At 40.4% G+C, this 23,333-nt stretch overlaps 1 protein-coding gene across 1 annotated transcript; it reads right to left on the bottom strand.

Annotated features, from left to right (window-relative positions):
- Window positions 1–1,169: 1,169 nt before the first annotated feature.
- Window positions 1,170–22,586, bottom strand: PCOLCE2 (procollagen C-endopeptidase enhancer 2; the record flags this gene model as incomplete). Its single annotated transcript, XM_010181293.1, has 8 exons — window positions 1,170–1,300; window positions 2,910–3,077; window positions 5,054–5,137; window positions 8,281–8,435; window positions 10,149–10,285; window positions 13,533–13,657; window positions 14,828–15,083; window positions 22,478–22,586. Coding segments are annotated over 8 exons (1,165 nt in total), but the record flags the coding sequence as incomplete, so codon positions are not given.
- Between the last annotated feature and the right edge of the window lie 747 nt (window positions 22,587–23,333).

Here is a 23,333-nt window from a genome sequence, read left to right as displayed (position 1 = left end):
TTATATACAAGGAAAGCAAGGACTTAAAGGGATCTTTAGATTCTGTTCCATCCTGTCATTTTGATTAGTATGCAGGTTTTACCCAGTATTTCACATCTGCTTTGGACCAAAATGTTCTTCAGCTTCTCAGTATTAATCTTTACCTATATCCATCCTTTCGGTTTCAGAGTAACAAATAGCTGTATACAACAGACAGACCTGACGAAGGTCTCTTAACGTAACATTGTCAAACTGCTTCCAGACTGTTCCTTTCCTTATTCTCAAAATAGCTACTTGTTCAGCCTTCGCATGTAGAATGAAATAAATTAGACAGATATGCTACACTTTACACTACTGGTGCCAGACTGAGCATTGCTGTATTGTCTGTCCCTTCACAGTAGAGACAAAAATCTAAAGCATTTCCATGTGTACTTTATAGCTACTAAATTAATTCCTACCTTCCTCCTTCCTAATTACCCTACGGAACTTGATAGTGACATTTCCTAACTAGATTACAGTCATCGCTAGAGAACAGCGTGGTGCTGTTCCACAGTTGTCTAATTCCTTGAAGAGTAAATCCAGTTCCTATTCAAATCAATGATTTGCTGACTGCAGTGGGAAAGAAATCAGGCCCTTAATCAGCAAGGATGTGTAGTGTCAGTCATGCTATGCAAGACCCAAACCATCAAAAGCATATAAATGATCAAAAAAAGTTTCTATGTTTAGCCTGCGCCACTTTATACATAATGAATAACTAGTTGGTGTATGATTTAATCTTAAAATATTTTATTAAGCACAGATAATAATGCAGAAATCCAGGTAATAAAACAACTTTAGAGAAGCAGCTAAGTTAAAATGACTTACTATAAATATTGCACTTAGAATTCTTATTTTACATACGAAACCCCTTAAAAAATTGGACAATTATAAATTAACTTCCAAGTACTTGGAATTTGGTATGTTTGAGATCAGATGGCTGTGCTGCAAATCTTCGGTTTTAAGACTTAAAAGGATCTGTTCTCGTCTTGATAGGTACGTGTAATGGGTACCACTTTGTGCCAGGGTGTGCTTAGATGGCAGAAGGGATGAGCATGGTCTTAGTGTTGACAGTCGGTTGTATTCTTATGACTTACAGTAAGTGAAAATTAGTTGTCAAGAGAGTTGATATAATGCAGCTGCAGAGTTTAGTCTTAACATGTTTTGTTTTTCAAAGCATTTAGGATCTTTGAGTTCTTAGTCTTAAAACTCATCACAAAGTTGCTGGGAAAGACTTTGCCTCTGCCGTCTTCTTCTACCTGGCCCATGATGATGTAGTTTAAACCTACAAAGGAGAGCATGATATTACAAGACAGAACTCTGAGATGGGATTTGGTAAGTATAGTTCTTCATCTGTGGTCTCTGTTACCAATGCCCTCTACCATTTTTTCTTCCTACCAAAAAAGCATGTACTTCCTTACCCATCTTTGCCATGCTCGTTATGCAATAAAGTACAGCTATGTAAAAATCAAGTACATATATAGCTAAGTATCTACTATATAATTTAGTAGATAGGAGATAGTCATTAAATGTAGACTGTCAAATGAGTCTGAAAGATATTAGAAATGTAGTGGAAACGCTGGGTAACTCAGCTACTAACACCTGAAGAGGAATGTGTCTTGTTCGTTTTGAATATTTCCTCATTTGTTCAGCTTTTAGGATAATGCACTTAAGTCTTTTCTTTCCCTTTCCTTCCCCAAAGACATAAACATTTACCAGGTATGGAGAGGCAGGCAGGAAAGCAAGGTGGGCTTCACGTGTGATAAGCCCTGGCTTTGGGGAAATCGGCTGGATTTGTGTATTTTTATGGCTTAGAATGGTTAGGGGTTTGTGAAGCCTTGGGTTGGAAGAAGTGGTGTTATAGGGGTATAAGCAGAAAAGTTTAGTTACTAAGTAATGGCTAGTAAATAATTAATAGGGATTTAGGAAGAGAAACAGCAGAGTGTGGTTTGGAGCCGGCGGTGTGCCTAAAAGGAGACCATTTGTTCCACCGTGGTGATGATAGGTGTCCAGACAGACGTCTGGTTTCAGAGAACTGAAGGTAAAAGCAAAGGACAAGGAGTTTTCACTTTGGTACTGCCCGCTTTGAATTAATATACGTAAATACCAGCAGTATCCTGAATGTTATCGGGTGGGACTTGATGCTTACTAAATTATTTTTAATATTTCTAGCTATGGTTCCATTTCTGTTTTCCTGTTCTACCTGTTTACTCAGGGGGCAGGGCTGAAAACTTTTTTTACTTAGTTACTTCAGTGAAACTCCGTCTGAGTAATTTTACCACCACCATGTAGGGTAGCCCTTGTTATATTTACTGGCAATTATCATGGTTGATCTTCTCTGTATAATACTGTTTAAGACAGCTATAGAAATACTAGCTGTTTGCATATACAAAGTGAGCTTAACTCTACCAGTATTTCTGCAGCAAGGATGTAAATATGTACATCTTTGTACATGTGTATATGTATTGTGTTGATTTTTGTCATTTGCTGTGACACACTGCCCTTCTAGGTTTAGCATGCTGTTGTCTTTCCCTTCTTAATAGCTGTGTGTGGAAACCAGCTCAAAAATGCATACATGTGAAAACAAAGTTGTGACTGAGCTTCATTTGAGAGAACCAAATCAGATTTTACTTGGTCTCATGTATGTTTAGAACAAAAACCTTTTCAGACTCCTTTGATTTCAGTGAGTCTAGTCCTTTATAAGTAAAACTTAAAAATGCAATAGAAACCTGAATAACTAGTTAGTGTTATCTTAAATTGATTATAATATTAGTTGCTGATTATAGAAGCAATTGCTGTAATTTTGCTCATTTTTGCGGTCGTATTTCAAACAGCAGTCTGAAAAGACTGGTGTCTCTTATGAACACACAAAGCAGTTATTTTTGTGTACTTACCTCTTCTGATGAGAGGACACTGCTTACATACAACAAGAATCTTGGCACTCATACTCTTGCCGGCCTGCTGAATTGCTAAATTCCCCTCCTTATAGACATTAATGATGGATATTGTTGCGTGCAGACTGCCAGCCCGTGTTACCGCTGTGATTACAGTTCCAGTTATTACTAAAAGAAATGACATTTGATACGTTTTTATTATTTTTAGACATGAATTCTGAGGCATCATAAAAACTGAGTATATTAGTCCATAATAAGGAAATATTCCAATACTGGAAACAGTCACTAAAAGTGTGGGTATCACCTGTAATGTGTAACTTACTACTGAAAGATGTCGGTGCCACCAAACCTGAAACTATTCCTAAGATGTATCAGTGTCTTGCAAGCACAGTTCCAGGTGTTGATAATTCCAGTTAAACAGTCCAGTTTGATACCACTTTTCATGACTGATTTTAAACCAGGGGAGAAGTTAATGGAAAACGCAGCCAGAAGCTGAATTCCCGGTGCTGTGACACCCTCAAATGAGTAGTGGGGAATAGTTAATGCCCTAGGAGCTGGATTTTGACCTGTCTGAGGCCTAATACTGTGACAAATCTGCTCATTTCGGCTGAATTTAGACTACAGATTAGACTATCGTATCTCCAAAAGACCTCTCAGTATGAAAATAAAGAGAGCTTTTTTTTCCCTGGAATGACCAGATTAATTTGTAGGTCATCTTTATCTATCAAAAGAAAATTATAAATGGTATCAGCAATTTCTTTTCTTCTCAGCTACACCTTCTGTAAATAAGCTGTTCTACCCTAGCACCAATTAGATCTTCAGTTACCAAGTATGTGCAGCCGGATTTATTTTACAAATCTACATAATCCTTATTTTGGGTTAGGCGTTCGTAAATTTGCACTGTATCTTCCTTTAATCCAGAGCTTTTAATTAAATGGGAATCAAAAGAGAATATGGAGGTTAAGATACTGGGCACTGCAGTTATATTTCTAGAAACAATAAACATTAAATGCCTTATGAAAGGGAAAGAAGAGCTATTTTCTAAATTCACAAAGTCAGCAAATAAGCTTGGAATAAATCATCTTCTACAAGTAGGACACTTTCTGTTCTTACCTTAGGCTACACTGGCATTCACAGTAGCGTATGAAATATTTTTATTTTTACTCCTGCCATGGAAAAGACTGAAAACTGTCAAGTATTTGACAAAAGGTGAGAGTGAACGTGATTTATTACCCTGATGCTAGAGGGAAAAGAACGACTTTTATAGAGTGTCATTCACCGTCAACCACAAAAGCTGGGCCGTGGTCAGTAAGAGGAGACCATTTTTCTCCCTACCTGCTGCTTTTGGTCTTGGGCCAGCCTGAACTGCCTGCGAATTAAACCAGGCCGGTGGTCAGCAGGGGTAAGGGGTCCTGCTGCAGTGACTCCGTTCTGCTTTGGGGTACAGCCACAGCCCTCATTAACAAAGTGATGCAAAGCTGCTCCTGCTTTCCTGACACATCAGATTTCCTCTGATCTCATGGGATTGGCTATAAAGTTTGAGAGTTAAATTAAAACAAGCAAGTAAACAAAAAGTGGTGGTGAGAGGGGAAAGTTGTCCCATCGAATTTTAGGCATGTTATAGGGGATTAAAAAAGCTTCCAGTATTAATATGGGAAATTACTCTGAGACGTAACTGAATCAATCAGCAGTGACAGTGCCATCCAAATACACAGCAGACACCATTTTTCCTGAGTGATTTGTGTCCCACGCCTTCTAATTTCTTTCAAAAATATTCTGGAAGTCTATAAACTGGATTGTGGACTAATCAGCAGGTACAGCGTAAAGTGTGTACTGGCTGGTGATCAAATCAACACTTTCCTGTAGGAGGCTGTCTCACATTTCAGAGAATCCACAACAGATGTCACTTGCTCTTCAGGTTGAGAGAGTCCGTTTGTTTCAGGCATGTGCGCAGTGCCTGTTTCAGAATAGCTCCAAAACTGTATTGAGAGAAACACTGATACTAACGGCAGACACACGCACAAGATGGTGTATGTAGCCTGTCTGTTAATGATAACTCAGAACCACATCTGGTAAAATTCCTATCGGTGTGAAAACACAGTGCCCAGTGAAACATTAAAGAGAAACAAGCTTTGCTTCCTTACCGAAGTTGCTTGAACAGTAATTGCTTTCCAGAGTCCCGCTCCTCTTGCACTTCTGCTGGCACAGGGCAACTGTCGGTTTCGGGACTTTTTGAAGAGCAAAAAGTAAATGGAATTGCAATTAGGTATTTGACGCAAAGGGAAAGCAGTATGTTTTAAAATAAGGAGGAAGATGAATAATCCAGATGTATGCATTAACTAGATCTGGTATTGCAAGGGATGAGCACCACAGTAACAATATTCCTTTCCTCTGCCATCACCTCCAGTCATCGTCTTTTCGTGTGTGTCTCAGCTATGTATCTGTTCTAATGGGATGTTACAGAAACTGTGTTCCTAAATACGTAGCTTATTTAGTGTTGTTGCCGGTTGCCATACAGCCCCAGTAATACACTTGAAGTACCACAACATCACACTACAGTAACACTTCAGAGGGAGGGGGTTGCCTCTCATCTGAAATTTCTTCACTGTGGTGGAAAAGATCAGAGTTCAAATTCCTGACTTCTTCTTTCTAAATTTTTCGCATAGCTTCATGACACGCAGTACTGCATGGTTTCTACTGATGACATTTTGAAACACAACATAATGTTTGAAGTATCTGTTTAATATTAGGGGTTGACCTTTCCATTCTGAAATGGAATGATTTGTGTATATACAAGTGGATACACCTTGTATTTTTTTCCTCTGGCTGGATGTTGATAGTGTCTGTGCTTTACTCAGCTAATCCTCTCTACATGACGTGCTGGGATGCAGTCTTTTTGAGGCTTTTACGTCCTTTCTTTCATCCAAATTTGACTGGAATTGGCCAATGACACCATAACTATTGGAAACATGGAGCTGAGACGGACAGCGTAAAAAACCCCAACACCTACAGAACTCTAATTTCCAATTTTAAAAAAATTAGATATGAAGAATATCTTTGTGGTTTTTCACTCTCTGCAGGAGTTTTGTTTGGCCTCTACTTTCTGAAAAAGAACTTTTTAATAATTTTCCAATAAATAATTTATATTTGTGCTTTTAATTGAACAAATTTATTCTGTTCACAGTTTTCTGAGTTTCTGAGGTTTAAGTGAATGGCATTAAAATTACTTTGATTTCAGTGTAATGCCCATGACTGCTGGATCTGCATACTCATTATTTGGCCTTTCAAATCCAAAGTTTAAAAATGGGACCCCGTATTTTTCATTGATTTGGGATTGTTTGTTCTTTTTTTCTTTCAGTCTTCACATGATCAGTATACAATGTGACTCCATAGACAGTTAAATGTGTCCCATAAGGACGAGTGTTCTGAAGAGCAAGTTACCGTGCCTATGGAGGCGTATCTAGCGATATTCGACATGAGGCAGCCTCTGCCTTACAGTCAGACCCACATGGTTGTGGGACTGAAACTCCCTCTGCCATCACTTCTGCTGCCTTGGTGTGTCTGCATGGTTCTTCCTTTCCAGTGTGTATTTCTGAAACAGTTTTAATCATATGCCAAGTTGCTTTTTATGAAGTGACTTCTCTGTAGAATGCAATGTAGAAATAATTCAGTATTTCAGCTCCTAGAACTTCAAATGAAATGATAATTCTTCAAATTACAGTGAGCGCTGGCAGGATGCTATGGCAGGATGCTGTGGCAGGATGCTATGGCAGGATGCTATGGCAGGATGCTGTGCCATTGCCTTGGTTTTCCTGTCTCTCGGCGTTGGTTGCTAGGCCAGGCAAGCGCCTCCCATCTCAGTGCCAGGTGCAGCACAACAAACACTGAGAACGTCCCGTTCCTGGAGTCTTTCGGTTCCACGTCAAGATGTGCAAGACAGTAAGCTAAGTGTATTTGAACTGGACACTTCTGAATGCAAATGATTGATCAGAAATTTTAACCAAACTGCAGAGGTTTGGTGTGCTTTGGTTTGTTTTTAAGATCAGGAGTGCCTGCACCTTGCATAACTGATCAGACAGTGAAAGGAGGCCTTATTTCTGTCTGCCTGACGAGTGCTGTTGAACACCTTCCCTCTGTTGTCTCTTAAATGACTTTGTATGGTTTTTGTTTTCTGGCGCTGATGTCGTCATTAAAAATGCTTTGGAATTAATTAGTAAAGTACACCTCTTTTGCATGTGCACACACAAACAGCTCACAGAGCAAAATTCAATGGCAAAACCCTGAACACAAACGCAGCATAAGGTATCTGACAGCCTGGATTAGCTGAGACCCAGACTTTGAACTAACGATTTCATTAAGAAGTGCTTTATAGCGAAGAAGAGATGAATTATCCGAGGGGCAGTCACATCAGAACTATTTACAGGTCATTATGATTTCATTTTTATAAGGTTTATTTTAATCTATTTTTAAAAACCTTTCATTATCAGTATTAAAGCACCATGGCTTCTTGGTTTCGGGCTGACAGGCCATTGCTGTCCTGATTTCTGATGCATTTTAAGTATAAATCAGGTTACATGTTGCAAAAACATCATAAATAATTTGGTTTCCTGCTATAACTGTATCTTAAATCTCTCACATTCAGGTCACAGAAATTGTAAGAATTCATCCCTTCAGTATCTCAGTAGTGAAGTATTTCTGGCAATACCTTGAGAGAAATCCTCCTCTGATCTTTCCTATATGCTGTCTTTCCTATGTCTAGTCTTAAAATATAAAAGGAAATTTATTTTTAGTGTGACATATTTTGTTATAAGTTCCAATAACTGAATTTTTTAAAATAAAAATAATTCTAGGAGGGTGTCACATTGACAGGATGTTGTCAGAATCTGAAGAGAGCTCAGGTGGCTTCCATACCAATCGTGCTTGATCTTAATAACTATATGAAGAAAAATATGGTCAGATTTTTACATATTAACTTGTGTAGAAGAAAGAGCTCCTTTAAATAAAACTATTTCCTGAAATATTTAGAACTTCTTCTACAAAAGAATTTTGCTCATCCATTCTTCTGTGGAATTTGCTGGTGAACTGCTAAAAGTTGAGAAGAGGCAGGAAAATTCCCTCAGCTGGAGCAAGTTATATTACACTGAACTCGTGTCTGGATAGATTTCCTTTTAATAACATTAAGTAGGTGCTCCTTTGAGTATATAAAGATACTCTCTTGAGTATATTAATTCCTTCCTTCAACATCTGAAATACTAACAAACCAGAAAACTCTAATTTTTAATATACTTTCTATTACATTTTCCCGTAACTCTCTCCTTTTCCTGGATTTTGGTATTTTTCTAAGAAATAAAATAAAGCCAGTAAAACTTACTTGAGATAGCAGGGACTGTTGTGGTAGTGGGTGGAACTGTAGTTGTGGGTAGCTTTTTTGGTCTAAATTTATAGTGGCCAATAAAACCATCAGCCGTTAAGCTTAAATCAGACAAAAACTGAATGAGCAACTCATTTCTCTCAGACAGAATAGGCCTGAAATGGAAAAACAAAGTAAAATATTGCCACTGTTTTGAATGTCAAAGCCAAAAAGCATTAACAGCATTCCTCTTACCAAAAAAAAGAGTGCAGTTCACTGTAATTGTTGGTCTGAATGTGGTTTCTGCCCCCAGACCAATACGGAAATCCATGTTTCCTTGCTGGTATGTCACACACTGGTGTTCTGAGTGTGAAACTCATTCTGATGAATCACCTAAGCCTCAGATTCCTGAAGATTATATCGCTATGAGAATCTCTGGGTTCTTTTGTGTGACTGCATTGTAAACTCCATTCATGGAATGGAAGGGGCTAGATTTACCCTTATCAGTATCTTTTTGTAGAGCAGTTCACTACAAGAAGGGGGCCTGAAAATAAATGTCTTTACATATAAAGTTTCAAATCGGGGGGGGAGGGAATAAAAATTAAACAAAAGAAAATGTAACTCAAGAAGCCCAGGGTGGCTGAAGGAAACTGAAGTTAATGTATTTCAGGTGCAGCCCTAACCTTAATTAACTTCTTGTTGAAGTGCTAATAAAGTTCCATAGGCTTGCTCTGTTTCTAGCACTGCCATTCTACTGCGTAGCTGCTGCATGGAGAAAAAAGGAATCTTTACAAAGACTTTGTAAAAGCAGTCCTACAGAATGTCTGCCTCCCCTCTTGTCTCCTGAGGACATCCTACGTAACCTTAAAAACCCCAACCAGACAAAACCCACGGAAACCCCTCACAGTCAATCTCAGCCTAGCAAGCCATGCTTAGAGCGACTGAGGCATTTCCCCTCCCTGTACCAGTTGCTCCTGGGAATCAAGGTAGCTGCCACTCCTGAGGTGTAAATCTATTCACACACCTCCATGTGAGATTTTGTTTTAGATAGCTTGTATTTTTTGAAACAAAATTCATCCTCTTCATCTTAAGCTACTCAGCTTTAAGAAGCTTGACAGAAGAGGAACAATAGGAAAGGAGAGCTAAAAATTACTAGCCTCACCCAAATAACTTTACACTTTTTTTTTGGGAATAATGATGATTCACTATTGCTAGGCCTGATCATATAGTTACAGTGCCAGTGGATGGGTTAGGGGTGGGTTTTGGGGGTGGGAGGCTTGGAGAGATGTGTTGTTTTTTGGGGCATAGTTGAGTTGTGGGTTGTGGAGGGGTTCGGAAGCAGCAATTTGATAGCAAAGCTGGTGAAAGCCTGCTCTGCTGCTCAGGAAAGCAGGCGGTGCCACGAGAGAACGTGCCTCGGCATCTCTTGGCGCTCACCATCTCTTTCCCCTGTGCCAAGGCCCGTTCAGCGGACGGGAAGTGGCTGAGGGGGAAATGAGTCAGTGAGCAGCGAGCCAAGGGGCTAGAGAGTTCAGCTGGATCCTTGTACTTCGGTATCTATAACCTAAACATACCTATTAAGTGATGTTAGTGTTCAGCTGCCGTTAATATTGGTATTATACCAGTATCAACAGCATCAGCATTAGTATTGGTGTAATTAGACAGCCCTTTAATGAGGCTTGTGGGACTAAACAGAAAACAGGTTGGAGCCAGGTCTGGTTGTGGAGGGAGAGAGGAGATACTGAGCTACTCCTAGAAGCTCAATTGGAGGTAGAAAATGTCATAATTAATTTTAAAAAGAATAAAAATCTTCCAGAAGCCTAATGCAGAACTGATAGAAAAATGGCGCACAGTGGTGGTGAAGTTCATAATTCAAGGCCGTTACTTACGCTGGTGGACTGTCTCCGCAGTACTTCCCAATTCTTTTAGCGTCATTGATTTCCCCGCCATTAAACACTGCAACATAGTCGTATCTGCAGTAGTTGTCTCTCTCCACATCAAACTTCTCAAACTTTAACTCTATTAGCTGCAGGGAAAGTGTAAATAACTCATTAAGGTTTTGATATGCAGCATTTATCAGTGCTTCTTACAGTAAGTGATCTCTTCACATGAAGTACTAATTGGTTTTTCTTTCTGTAAAGTCCTTAATGCACTTAATTGTGAAGTATTTTAAACCACACAACTTCTCTCCGACAAATAGTTCAACATATGACTCTGAGAACAAAATGTTTTCTAGTATATTAAATATATGCAAGTAACTTCTGATAAATTTATTTTTACAAGTGAATCCAAACAGGATAGTAGGTGCTAGGTGTTTGTGTTGCTTTTAAAATAACCTCCCTGGGCAGCCCATTGCAATGCCTGATCACCCTCTCCATGACAAAGTGCTTTCTAACGTCCAGCCTAAACCTCCCCTGGCGCAGCTTCAGGCCATGCCCTCTCGTCTTGTCACCAGAAGAGCCCGACCCCCACCTGATACAACCTCCCTTCAGGTGCTTGTAGAGAGTGATAAGGTCCCCCCTGAGTCTCCTCTTCTCCAGGCTGAACAACCCCAGCTCCCTCAGCCTCTCATTACAAGACTTTCCCTCTGGTCCCTTCACCAGCCTCATTGCTCTCCTCTGGACCCGCTCCAGCACCTCAATATCCTTCTTGAAGTGAGGATACCCTTCTTGAAGTGAGTTTACTTGATGCAAAAATAGAAAGGTCAGAAACAAAAATATTGATAGAAAGAAAATTAGTAAATAGTAATACTAAACCCAAGAGAAAGTCAGTAGTTAAAGGAATTGTGTTTCCATACACAATTTCCATAAACGTTAGGGCCTTACGAGCCATAAGTGAGAACTCGTATAACTCTGGTATTTCTAGTACTGTGCTGTAATCGCCAATATGACTTGTATTTATGGACTTTTCTACTTAAGAAATAAAGAACAATGGAGAAGAGAACAGAAATGGAATTTACTGCTCTGAAATGAAGTCCTGCAGGATGACTCTGTCAGTTGTGTGCAGCCAGGGAGGAAAACACAACATAACCGCATGACAGAAAAAGAAGTGATATATGCATTCAGGTTGCTTCCTTATAGGCAGCACAACAATATTTAAATCACCTTCCCATAAATAGCACAGATGAGGTTTGAACGGCAGCACTGAATTGTGTTGACTGTAGACGTGCAGGATTTCTCTTTAAAGCTCCGTCTCAAAGAAAGATGATATTAAATGTTTTAAGACTGTACAAAGAAGAGGCGTCATTTGTACGTTGCATGCACTTTGATTCACTGACGTAGTAAAAACTACCTTGTTCTACATTCAGGGTCTTGATGTGATGTTCTGTTCTCACCTGATGTCTTAGTTTTGCCTGGATATGTTTTTGCGCTATTCAGATGTGTGAGGAATCACTTTTTTCCCCCATAAAGTATGAGTGACCTAGGGAGACTTGGTTTCAGAGATGAGTAACAGCCTTGCTTCGAAAACCTTGTTGTCATGATGAAAAAATGCACTTTAAATGGAAGTACCCATCTGAATAATACACTTGTAATCAAAAAAGATGGTCTAGAAAGAAGTAATACAACTGGGAGCAGAAATGCTGAATTTTTCCATAGCAGCCAAAACAGCAGGCCAAATATCTAATTTACTATTGTTCATAAGTGCACTTTGCACTAATAAAGAAGTATTTCATTATAGAATAGAAGCTCTTCACCGTCAGGAGGAGCTCCTTCATCTTCTGTAATAAATGAAGCAATTATTGGTTTGTGAAAGGGACAACAGCAGAAACAGCAGCACCTACAGTTTGGCAAATGGAAGAGTGAACAGCTTTCCACTTGGAGAGATGCTTATTCATTAATTCCTCAAATGTGGGGTTTTTATCACTGTCAAAATTCTGCCTCACTTGCATGAAAACAACCACTGTTGCAGTACATGAAAAATACACGTTTGGAAACTTGTAGATCTACGGAACAGGACCTTCATAAGGCACAGGATACAATGTCCTTATTTTTATGCTTATATAGCCTTTCTTAAATCTTCTCTACAAGCTTAGGAAAGGTTTTTAGGCTTATTTAGTGATATTTGGAAAGAACCAAAGTAATCTGCAGGTTACAGATAAGGTTTCAAAATCACTGCCTATCTATAGGATTGTTAAATGACCTGTGTCTAGCAAGGAATGTGGATTAAACAGGAGTATGGGAAAGACTAAGCTGACATACTGCTTCAGTTCAAGGGAGGAAATATCCTGGTAAATGGAAAAGTACGAAAGATCTGAAGAGTATGTTTATCGGGGGCAGATTTCTTTTTGTTTAGGGGATTACAGTCATGAGCAGAAGATTAAGAGGAAAGTGGTCTTTACATACAGAGGAATTTAGAAGGCTGGATGTGGTTAAGAAAAGCAACCCACCAAGCATGCTTGGTGCCCAAAGCATTCAATCATCATAGACTTCCTGCCAAGGTACAGAGCAGATGGCTCAGCAACAACCAGGAAATGCGAAGCTGGGATGGAGATCAGCCCTGCAGCGTAGGGAACACACGTGTGTGTGCCCCGTGCAGCAAACGAGCCCTCTTGGTTGGCTGTCACATCTTCAGGTCTTAATGAAGTGGTAACATATGTTCTGACGGCATCTGGCTAATTAAGCATGCATGTTATGGGATGGAGCCTTCAAAATACGAAACAACACAAACTTTATGAAATGTACATTGAATTTATTAAGAGCAGAAATTATTTTATTCTGCTGACAGTACAGGGGATATATTTGTATGTGTCCTGCACAGGGATTTTTCAATCAGCTTTGCCTGGGTACCTCAATAACAAGCTGCAGCAACACTGAAAATTCTACGGATGTTGTTAGACTTAAACCTAGCATTGGTCATCATCATGTTTGGTCTCGAGATGATCACCTGCCCTAACTTAATTTGTGTGATGTTTTGTTAATTAAAAAAGTCTTCCTCAAAGAAATCTGTATGAAAAGCCTCACCAGTCACAGATGCTTTAAAAAGTTTAATTTAGGGGACTGTACCATTGCACAGAAGAGGACGTACAATATAGAGAAAGCACAGGAGCTACTGGAGTGAGCCAGGTAATAGACGAGAGGAGGGCGGGTATTGCTGGAGCGTGGGTGTGCCTGCACTCCTTGCACATACCCAACTTCACATTTCAGCCAGGCAGCATTTTTATCGTTTCAGTGCAATGCAGGCAGCGTGTTGTGTGAGCAGGCTGGTGATGAGGTGTCAGTCCTTGCAGGCCACGGAAGCTGAGCCGTGCCAGTGGGGTGGTGGTAGCACCTTACCTGGTTCTTTGGGGCAACGATGTGCCAGGAGCAGGTGACTCCCGCTGGGTAATCTCGCTCTGGCCAGTTGGGTGTTTGGAAGGACCCTGACGGCTTCTCCAGTCGTCCCCCGCAGTACTGATCCCCTGCAAGTACAGCGCACCACGCTGAGCAGAGTGCGACGGGGATGTGGTCAACTCAAAAACGTGCTTATGTTACTGCAGGGGCAGCGAGAGAGGCAGGGCTGGTCCCAGTCACCCTTGCCACAGCCCCACTACAGGACATGGCTGAGCCCTTCAGCTCAGCTGGTGGCACCTCTGGGACAACCTAGGTAATAAAGTGCAGAAAATGCCAGATGAAGAGGAAGAGGGGGATGAAAAAAGAGTGAGGAACATTCCTGCAAACAGCAGGGTCAGAGGAGGAGGACCATAGGTGCTGAAGCAGCATCCCTGCAGCCCATGGGGGACCGCTCTGTGGAGAGCCTATGACAGAGAGGGGCTTTTTCCTCTGTATCTCCTTCTCTCAGTCCCAAATTACAAAGCTGTATCAGGTATGTAATCCTTATTTATAATATGATTATGAACCTTCTTTTTTAAATTAACTTTATCATGTCACAGTCATTTACTATATCTTTCAGGAAGTTACCAGTACAAGACTACAACTCGAAGAACTAATAAATTTACTCATCACCTGCACTTCACCTGCCCAACAACCTCTGGTATCATGGTAATAGTAAAAGCCTTGAAGAAGAGTCACTCAGCAGAGCAATGCCACCTCCCTGTAATCTGCCAGCCTCTTGCAGTTCATGGTCTTCCCAAGCACAAGGCAATGCCTTTATGTTTAATAATTAACAAATTTTTCTTTAACATGTTTTCTAATTGTTTTTAAACCGGTGTAGAAATTGATGATCCACAACGTCCCCTGGCACAGCACCCCACCACCTAACAGCTCACTGAGAAAAGTCACCCTCTCCTTTCCTTTGCAGCCACATAAAGTTGGGCTGTTCTCCCTTAATTTGCAGCATGTATCTGTATTGAATTTCATCTGCTGTTTTACTGACCAGCTATTACCATATCGTTACTGGGTGCAGTTATTCCACAACTTTTACAACTTTTAGCCCTCTGCTTTACAACTTTGGTTAACTGTGATGGCTACACAGTTATACTTTGCTATGTGCTATGCAAGATAATTAATGCATACGCTGAACAGCACAATCCCTAATATCTCTGGCATCACATCTTTTTAAGTATTATTGTGACTCTCCATTGAGTTGCACACATATATTTGTCTTCCGTACATGTGCAATTGTTAATTACCTCTTTCATGTGGTTCTGCTGCAGAAAACTTTGCAATGAATCCACTTCCAGCAGTATTGGCATCTGAAGTCATCTGCACCAACATTTTATTGCTGTTGGATACAAGGGCACCTGGTTTCATAGTGCCACAGAACCGGCCAATGCGTTGTCCGTTGGCATGGCCGTTGTACACGTCCACAAAGTCATATCGGCACAAGTTGTCACTTTCCAGGTCTAAATATCTGAAAGAAAGAACCACCACTTTTCCTTCTGGGACCTGCAGAGAGAGAGGAAGGGAGAGAGAGATATGTCTTGAAATGTGACTGATACCACCTATCCACCTGATCCCACTATTTGCACGGGTATTCTCATATCCTTCACTTCTCGCCAGGTAAGCTCTTTCTGCCAATTATACTCAACGCAGAGTGGGTTTTAAAATTACGTCAGACCAATCACAAAAACAAAGCTCTGGCCATCTCTGTTGCCATTATTGCTCATACAGTGGATCATACACCACCACCACCCAGCTGGGCTTGGCACGTTTCTCTTGTCTTCTGCTGCAAGGCTGCAATGAGCCAGGCAGCTCCCTACCACCAGGTAAGGTGAGGAGGATGAGATTAATACGATTTATTAAAAATATGGCACGAGCAATTTACAATTTCGAGCAAATGAAATGGCGTCTCTTCTCCTGCTTATTTGTGCAATAAGGTTTCATAGTTTGAAGGATTCTTTTTATTTACTGACACAACTTACATTTATAAATACAATTGGAAACTTCATGGCTAACGCTGTACAACACTAATATTTAGCTACTGGAGTGCATTTAGCTTGAAGGCTGCAGTGAAAGAATTATATTTGGCAAGAATATGTAAAACTATAAACAGAGAGTTTGAAAGAACCATTAGTGGATGTCCTCAATACAGAAAAGAGTTTTGTGTTCTGAAACATCTGAGGAAACATAAGACAGGGCAGATCTTCTTATATGTCTGCATCCGTGGACATCGTGAAAGAGGCCAGAGTATTCAGGAGGATGTAAATTAAAAGAGCATAATACTTTACAAGCAGGAGAACATTTCCTGAGATAGAGTTGCAAGCTTTTAAGAGAATAAGCAGCATACTAAGAGGTGAAAACTATTCTAACAAAGCACTCAATGCTATGTAACAGGACAGGAAGAAAGGAAACACCATTTTCAAGTGTAGAGGGACCTTGGACAGGCAGAGGGTAATTATCTGCATTCAATTCATAGCCCAGGAGAGTGGTTACCTATTAAAATCATAGCAGCTGTTCTATTTTACTGAGACACTGCTATTATTTTCTGCTTTAAATATGTAACGCACACTTAATATATCTGCAGTAAGTCCATATTTTAGCCACTTCATTTAAGAGTTCATGAAATTTTTCCTTCCTTAACAGTGACTCATTTTCAAACACCAGTTTGAGATGAACTACAGCTAAACTGTTCAAACATGAAACTGTCAAACAGTGAATTCTGTATCAGCAGTTACAAATGCCGTGTCAAGTATAGATGGAAGTGGCCATTTAACCCACAGAACACACCAATACAGGCAGCAGCTCTAGATGTAGTGGGAATATGTGCTGTAGATACGTTATGGTATTCATTCATGTGGCTGCTTTTATGTTCAGTGCTGATAACGATCCTGCAACAGCACTGACCTCTGCATGAGCTGTTTTCAGCTGCCCAGGGCCCACGTATGCACACTGGCCAGCCCCGCTGCAGTGCCTGCTGCTGGTTTCAGAGTATTTTCCTTTAATCTTTGTTCAAAGTTCTCTCAAAAATGCACTGCGTTCCCCTGTGCTGACACACATCACCACCACCACCACTACTACATCTAAACCACAGAACTCATCTAATCTTACCCAGAAATTCCAAAGCACAATGACTGCGTTTTAGAAAACTTGAAAACCAGATGTTCGGTTTAAAACTCGTACTGCTGAAGTGAGCAGCTATAAACTGGTATCAGAAAATAACCCAGATGTGTATTCAGCCAGCATGAGGCCAATGCAGCCACAGGGTCATACTGTAAGATATTCTGTGAGAGCAATGTGACTCCTTGATTCACTGCTCTCGTAACTAAATCTCTGATAATTGCATTCACTTGTCCTCTGGTCTGAATCACTACGAAGTATTAAGACATGGTCATTTTAACATAAAAAGAGCTAAAGTAAATTTGGTATTCCTGTTGAAAGATCTGAATGTTATTCATGGTTATACTATAACCTCTATGTGACCAGACAAATCAGTTTAAAAATGCTGGCTATAAAGTTAGTCAGATAAAGTCAGATTTAGGCAGTTAAAGTAGCTTCCCCCCCACTCCCCAGAAGCATGTATGTAAAATAACATATGTTCTTTTAGGGTGGAACACTCATTATTCTTAAGTTTTGTACAACTGGTACAACAGGATCCAAATGAGGTGACCTTTAAAGGTTATAATGTTATAACACAGACTGAGCTGCTCTGCCTACAGTTAAGATTGTCCAAAGTTTTCTGCTACAAAACATGGTTTACAGTGTCTTCCAGCTTTGCTGAAACTTACCCATCTTTAAGATGTTTCCCCTTTTCCTTCCACTGTTTCTCAAAGTTGAGCAGAAGTTGCTCCATCATATTAGATTAAATAGTTTTGTCAGTGCTGATGAGATTTCCCCCCCCTACTTTCTCAGCTTGAATTGCTGCTTTGAAGACTCCCTCCCTGAGTTTAAAGGGGGAAGCTAAAATGTGAGAGGTGGCTGGTTCTGGGGTAAGAAAAGGGCTTTTTGCTGTCCTTGTATTCAGATTTAGCCAAGTGGTTGTCCCTCAGTAACGCTGACGGGTGCTCACTGACAGCTTTGCTCACCCCAGCCTCACAGCACTCAGTCCCACCCCTGGGTTTTGCACTCCCTTGCTGCCCCAAGCAGGGCACAGGGAACCAGTGCATGCTCGGGTGGGAGAGGACGCTGGCAAAGCAGCCAACTCCAAATTGCCAGCCAACCAAGTCTCGAGGTTTCCATTTCATACTGCAAGTAATTCTGCACAGCGTTGTCCGCTTCCTTCTCTCTCCACCACTATGCTCTACAATACGACATTCCGTTATCTAATTGTACTCCAATACAGTTTTTAATCTCTCTAGCTCCTATTAGTTCAGTCTACTTGATGGTTGTCAACACTGTTCCCCATAGATGTACTGAGTTTCTAAGTTTTGTTTTATGACAGTTTGTAAGAAAATGCATAGGGGAAACTCAGCCATGTGGTCACGAATCCTTAACAAGGAGCCTACTCCAGACTTCAGTTGTGAGAATAATCCTTGCTCACATTTAGCTGAATCTGGGGAGAGAAGTAATTTACAGAAATGTGTGAACAGTGTCCCTTGAATCACTGCCATCACTTTATAAAATAATGTCATTGCTTATTAAAGTAGTATTTGTCATTATTCACAAAAATAACATTTTTTCCCAGCATGTTAAACCAACCAGAAGTTTGTGGTCTGACCAGATGACACTGAAGAGTGCAGAGGATGGTGGTTCCACATTCTGGCAGCAACCGCTCCAGTGTGCAGCTACTCCCAAGGAATCCCACCCTAAATGCAGGCATCTTTGCAAAACAATACTTTTCTTTCATTTCTACCATTTCTCTTTAGTATCTGTGTTAATGTCTGCCAATGTTTATCCTAGGACATTTAAAACATTGCTCCATGAGAAACACAGGGGAGAAAGCAAAGGCCAGCATGACTCAGTTTTATTTACTTTGAGTCACGTCCGAGCCTGATGCAGTAAGATGATGGGATACCTCAGTGGAAGAATTGGAAGGAACTGCAGTTTGTAAGGAAAAAAAAAAAAAGGGGAGGGAGGAGGCAAAGGAAGAATATGAGATGCTTCCCCTGCAGGGTGTGCCTTATTTTTCTGTTTTACCCATCCAGCTGGTATCTTTCAACAACAGAGGCACTCTAGATTCTGTCTGTCCTTGTCGCACTGAGGGTGACTGATCCATACTTGCCCTCTGCTTCCTTCTTATTTTAACTCTGTGAACTTCTTTAGGATCAGGAATTATGATGCTACACTAATCTGAGGTATGCCTTGCTCCTCTAGAAGTTTAAAGGAAAATAGCACTTCCTGCATTTTTAGGGGGAGTTGTTCTAGAGCATAATTCCCTGAAGTCCCCTGTGTAGGTTATTAACCTCTTCAAAAGGGCATGATTATTTTTGTACATACAACCCACCACAAAATAAGGTCCCTAGTTTTTGTTACCATTCACTGCAGGTATTTCATATAATGTTAATCAGAGTTCACTTAAAGTAGTTAAGCTGTTTTTCTGTTGTAGTTCAGACTTGAACACAAAGTCCTCTTCATTATTGTGCCTCTCTCAGTGTCTGGGGAGGATTCCCAAACTTTTGCACACTTTTCAGAATTACTTGGTTTAGGTTGGTTCCTTCAAAAGTAATCTTTTGGTGCGGAAAAACTCTTAAGTGCCAACTTGCTGAGAATATATTTTGCCTAGTTTTTAAACCTATATTGTATATGGGTTTAATGTGTTTTTACAAGTTCATTACCAAAATGCTGATTATATGTTTTGCCATAGCAGTCCTAGGTAGACTTGAAAAATACATTGGCCACCTGCAAGCCAAATATATTTCTCTCTACTGAGCATGACTGTGAAAGTTATTTGGAGTTACACCCTGGGAAGAACCACAGCTCCTGCCTCATCACTGGTTCCCTGCTCCATCCTCTCCAGCCACAAAGGGAACATTTCTTTTTTAAATTGTATTACCTTGCTCTTCCTGACAAAGGCACTGGATTCTGTTCTGCTATTTCTTTTCTGGCGACACAGCCACGTGTAAAGATCTGTTCTCTGCTGGAAAGGGCAGTTTCACAATGATATGGGGAAACTAATGTTTAAAATGTAGACAAAATGATTTAAAATATTTCACTCCCCAAGGGCAGATTCCCAACTCCCCTGATAAGTAAACTTTTCAAACCTTGATTACTGTCAGCCAGCCTGCTGGAACACAGCTCCTGAACCTATAAAACTATAACCTCACATAACTCTGACAGTCCTCAGTATTATTGTTGCACATAAATTGTTAGAGTGTTTTGGGAACTACAGAGTCTGCCAGAAAAACGCAGGACCGCGGTCCAGATTCTTGGACTATGTGACACATTTATGTGAGGTGATGGCCAAGAAGGCTTACTGAGTATTAAAAGTAAATGTACATGACATATTTTAGATAAAGCTATATACATTACTATAGGAAAGGAAATAGCTGTACAAATGACTTAGCAAAGCCAGCTAAAAGCTGCTGGGTAGTCTGCCAAGGTTGTAATATAACCGCAAGCATGTGCTGAACACTTCTTAGAGCTCTTAGAATAGAGAAGCTGTTTTCTTTAGCCAGCTGAAAAAGTCCCAGTCTCTTGAAATAACAGAACCATAACTGAGTTAGAGAGACTCTTCCAGCTTTAGCAAACCAGTTGGAAACATTTCAGCTGATACCTGAATGCTACATTGCTTTATCTGTGTTACCCATAACATTTTATACACCTATTTTCTTCTACAGAATGAATCAGCTGTCACTCTGCCTCTCTGTGCATTTCCTCTGTAGATGATGGGATTCTGTAGTTGAGAAAAAAAGCTTTGTGCTTCTCGTGACCCAGACACGAAGTGAATCAATGCCTCTTCCAGTCTTGCAGACTTGTCAGATCCTGCATTGGGCAGTGTTTTCAGGAAGGTGTTCACAGTCCTTGGCTAAAACGGACAGGCAAAAACTCATTGTCACCTTCTAAGATCAGATGCTAAATGAGGAAGCCTAACAGTAACTACAGCATATTTCTTCATGGCTACAATTGTGCAGCCCTCCTCTGGCTTTGGGCAAGCTACAGAGAAAAGGAATGCAGCAGTCAAAGAAGAGGAGTAAACGGCAGCACAGCAGAGAAGCAGGAGCGAGGATGATCAGGAAATGCCAGAAGCCATCAGGTTCCTCTCATGGTCAACAAAGCCTGAGTGAAGACACAGCTCTGCTGCAGCTTTGTGGTAATGCTTGTGGTAAGTCTCACAGTACCCAGGCTAACCTGGACGCTCACGTCTTGTTGCCAACAGCAACAGTGCCATGAAACCACTCTGTATGGGCTCTTTAAAGACAATCAATTGTTCTCCCTCCACTCCCAATATACGATGAAGGGCAGATCCAGGGGATGCTTCAGTAAATGCTTCTTCAGTGCTGCCTCCATTTGTAATCTGAATTTTTTAATGGAAAAAACCTTTATGCTGTTATAATCAAAATCATCATTTCCCTCCACATTCAATTTTGAACTTTTGAAGATCTAACACTGAGTTATATTGTAAACTAACTTTAGAGGGGTTTTTTTTTTCCCTTTTAAGGCCTGTGTATATGATTCCAAATGCAATTTGAATCTGTTCTTCACATTGTAAGGTGGACCACGCTAATTGCTGTAATCTCAGTTCCTGGACAGCAGGAAGCAAGTTTGTGTATGAGCATACACTGTATTTTGCATCATACTCTTCTGGATAAAGTCAGCCACAGATTAAAGGTAACCTCTCACTTGGCCCTAATAATAACAACGTAACACAAAGGTGCAGAAAGAAACTGTTGCAGCTTCGCTGGTATCCTTCAGATAAAATGATTAAAATTAGAAAAACCCACTTGTTTGGTACGAGAGTCATTTTAACCAAACACTGTAAACAGATCAATGTCTCCTGCTTTGCGTCAGCATCTCTACAGTAGCAGGAGACCATTTTCCTGTGAGATCCTATTCTACTGCCAACTCCCAGCCTGTAACGCAGTCTGTGAGCTGAAGTTGGCTTTAGTGTCAACACACAGACTATTCTTTTTTTTATGCTTTCTTATACTATTTTTTCTCTGTAAAGCCTATATTCTAGGCCTGAATGTCACAGGAGTTCTTATTGAACTGTGCCTAAAAAATGGAGAGGAATTGTGGTGGGCAGTTTTGAAGGGCTTAATTTGTGCAGATGTGAGGAAAAGTAACCATTGATTCCAATCCCTTTCTCTGAGTCTGTGGATAAGGACACATCCAGCACTGGAGTGCTTAGTCCTAGCTGTTTAATGGCATTTGCTGTCCATGGATGCAATATTTCTGCCCTACAGTCTCATTTCAGCGTCAAAATATCAATTGTACCACATGCTTTCATATGGCCACTTATCGACGTAACAACGCTTTCCTGTGCCTTGTCAGCTTGCTGTATGACACAGGCCAGATGTCCTGGCTTCCAGAACACTCTTATTAGCACACTACAAGCAAACCTGCCTGAATTTTTTGGATTTTGATTGAAACATTTTCTGTATCTTCCTTGCCAACAAATTTTGCTTTTCATTATCTACACCTCAAAGCTCCACTTTAATCCATTTGACCTAACTAGATATTGCTTTCCGCAGTGACTGGAAGGGTATATGTTTGCTTTCAAGTGGGCTTATTTAAAACAATTAGAGGTGGTCAATGAAAATTTGCTTCTGACATTAGGCAAGGTCAGTTCTATTTCAGCCACTGTTATCATATTACAGCAACCCTAAAAAGCTGCAGATAGTTGAGCTGCTTTGAGTTATTGAGTTCATTACTGCACATGTTATCCCATATAAAACACTGGCATTAACAACAAATAGCTCTTCATTGTCTTCAGCGCTGATTTTTGTGATATTAAAAATTCTTACTGTGATTTTCCAAGTACATTTGCTGTTTGGAGGGTAGACTCCAGGAAATCCTTCACTCCCAATAAACCCTGACTCTCCAGATACAACTCCTCCACATGCAAATGTAGGCCTGAGAATAATAGGAAAAATAGTGCTTAATTTTAAAATATATTTCATTTATTCTTTGTATAATAGTAAAGAGGCACAGATTGTCTTAAAACACAGCTTAAATACTGAAAAAGTTGCTAACTTTAAACACGTTTCATCACTCACATAATTTCATTATTGACATATGACGCGCAATTTAACATGCAGACTGAGGTGTAGAGCAAACGAACCACTTGGACCTTAATTCTGGGTTTACAGAGCATTATCCTTCCCTCCATTTTTAATTCCTAAGGTGGAAGGTATGGTGGTGTGATACAGCATTGCAAATTGCTATTAAAATGAAAAAAATAATAAAAAGTCATTAGTGGTGACTTTTTATAGTATATATAGTAGTAGCAAAAATAGCACAGCAATAAAAATAACTTTTAATTCCTATTTATTCCACCCTGAAATGCTTTGAATTTAGGCATTTTAATCAAGTCAGTCACTAAGGAAGTTTTCTATTCCACAGGAACAGAATCCACCATGTGCGCAAGTCCTGCTACTCCAGCCTGGTGGTGAACCGTACGGCCCGATTTTGCAAGTGTGAGGACGCGCTGGGCTAAAAAGGTCAGGTATCTGCTCCTGGCTCCAGCTGCCCTGGGCCACACTGCGGGGAGCCCAGAAAAACCCCTGCTCAGAACCGCAGTGTTACTGCTGAGGACACCAGGGTGAGCAAACGCCCGCTGAGCTTTAGGTATTGGGATTTATATTATATTATATTATATTA

The sequence above is a fragment of the Mesitornis unicolor genome, unplaced genomic scaffold (genome assembly GCF_000695765.1).
Source record: "Mesitornis unicolor isolate BGI_N332 unplaced genomic scaffold, ASM69576v1 scaffold17860, whole genome shotgun sequence".
Taxonomy (NCBI): domain Eukaryota; kingdom Metazoa; phylum Chordata; class Aves; order Mesitornithiformes; family Mesitornithidae; genus Mesitornis; species Mesitornis unicolor.
This window is presented reverse-complemented; position numbering and strand designations above follow the sequence as displayed.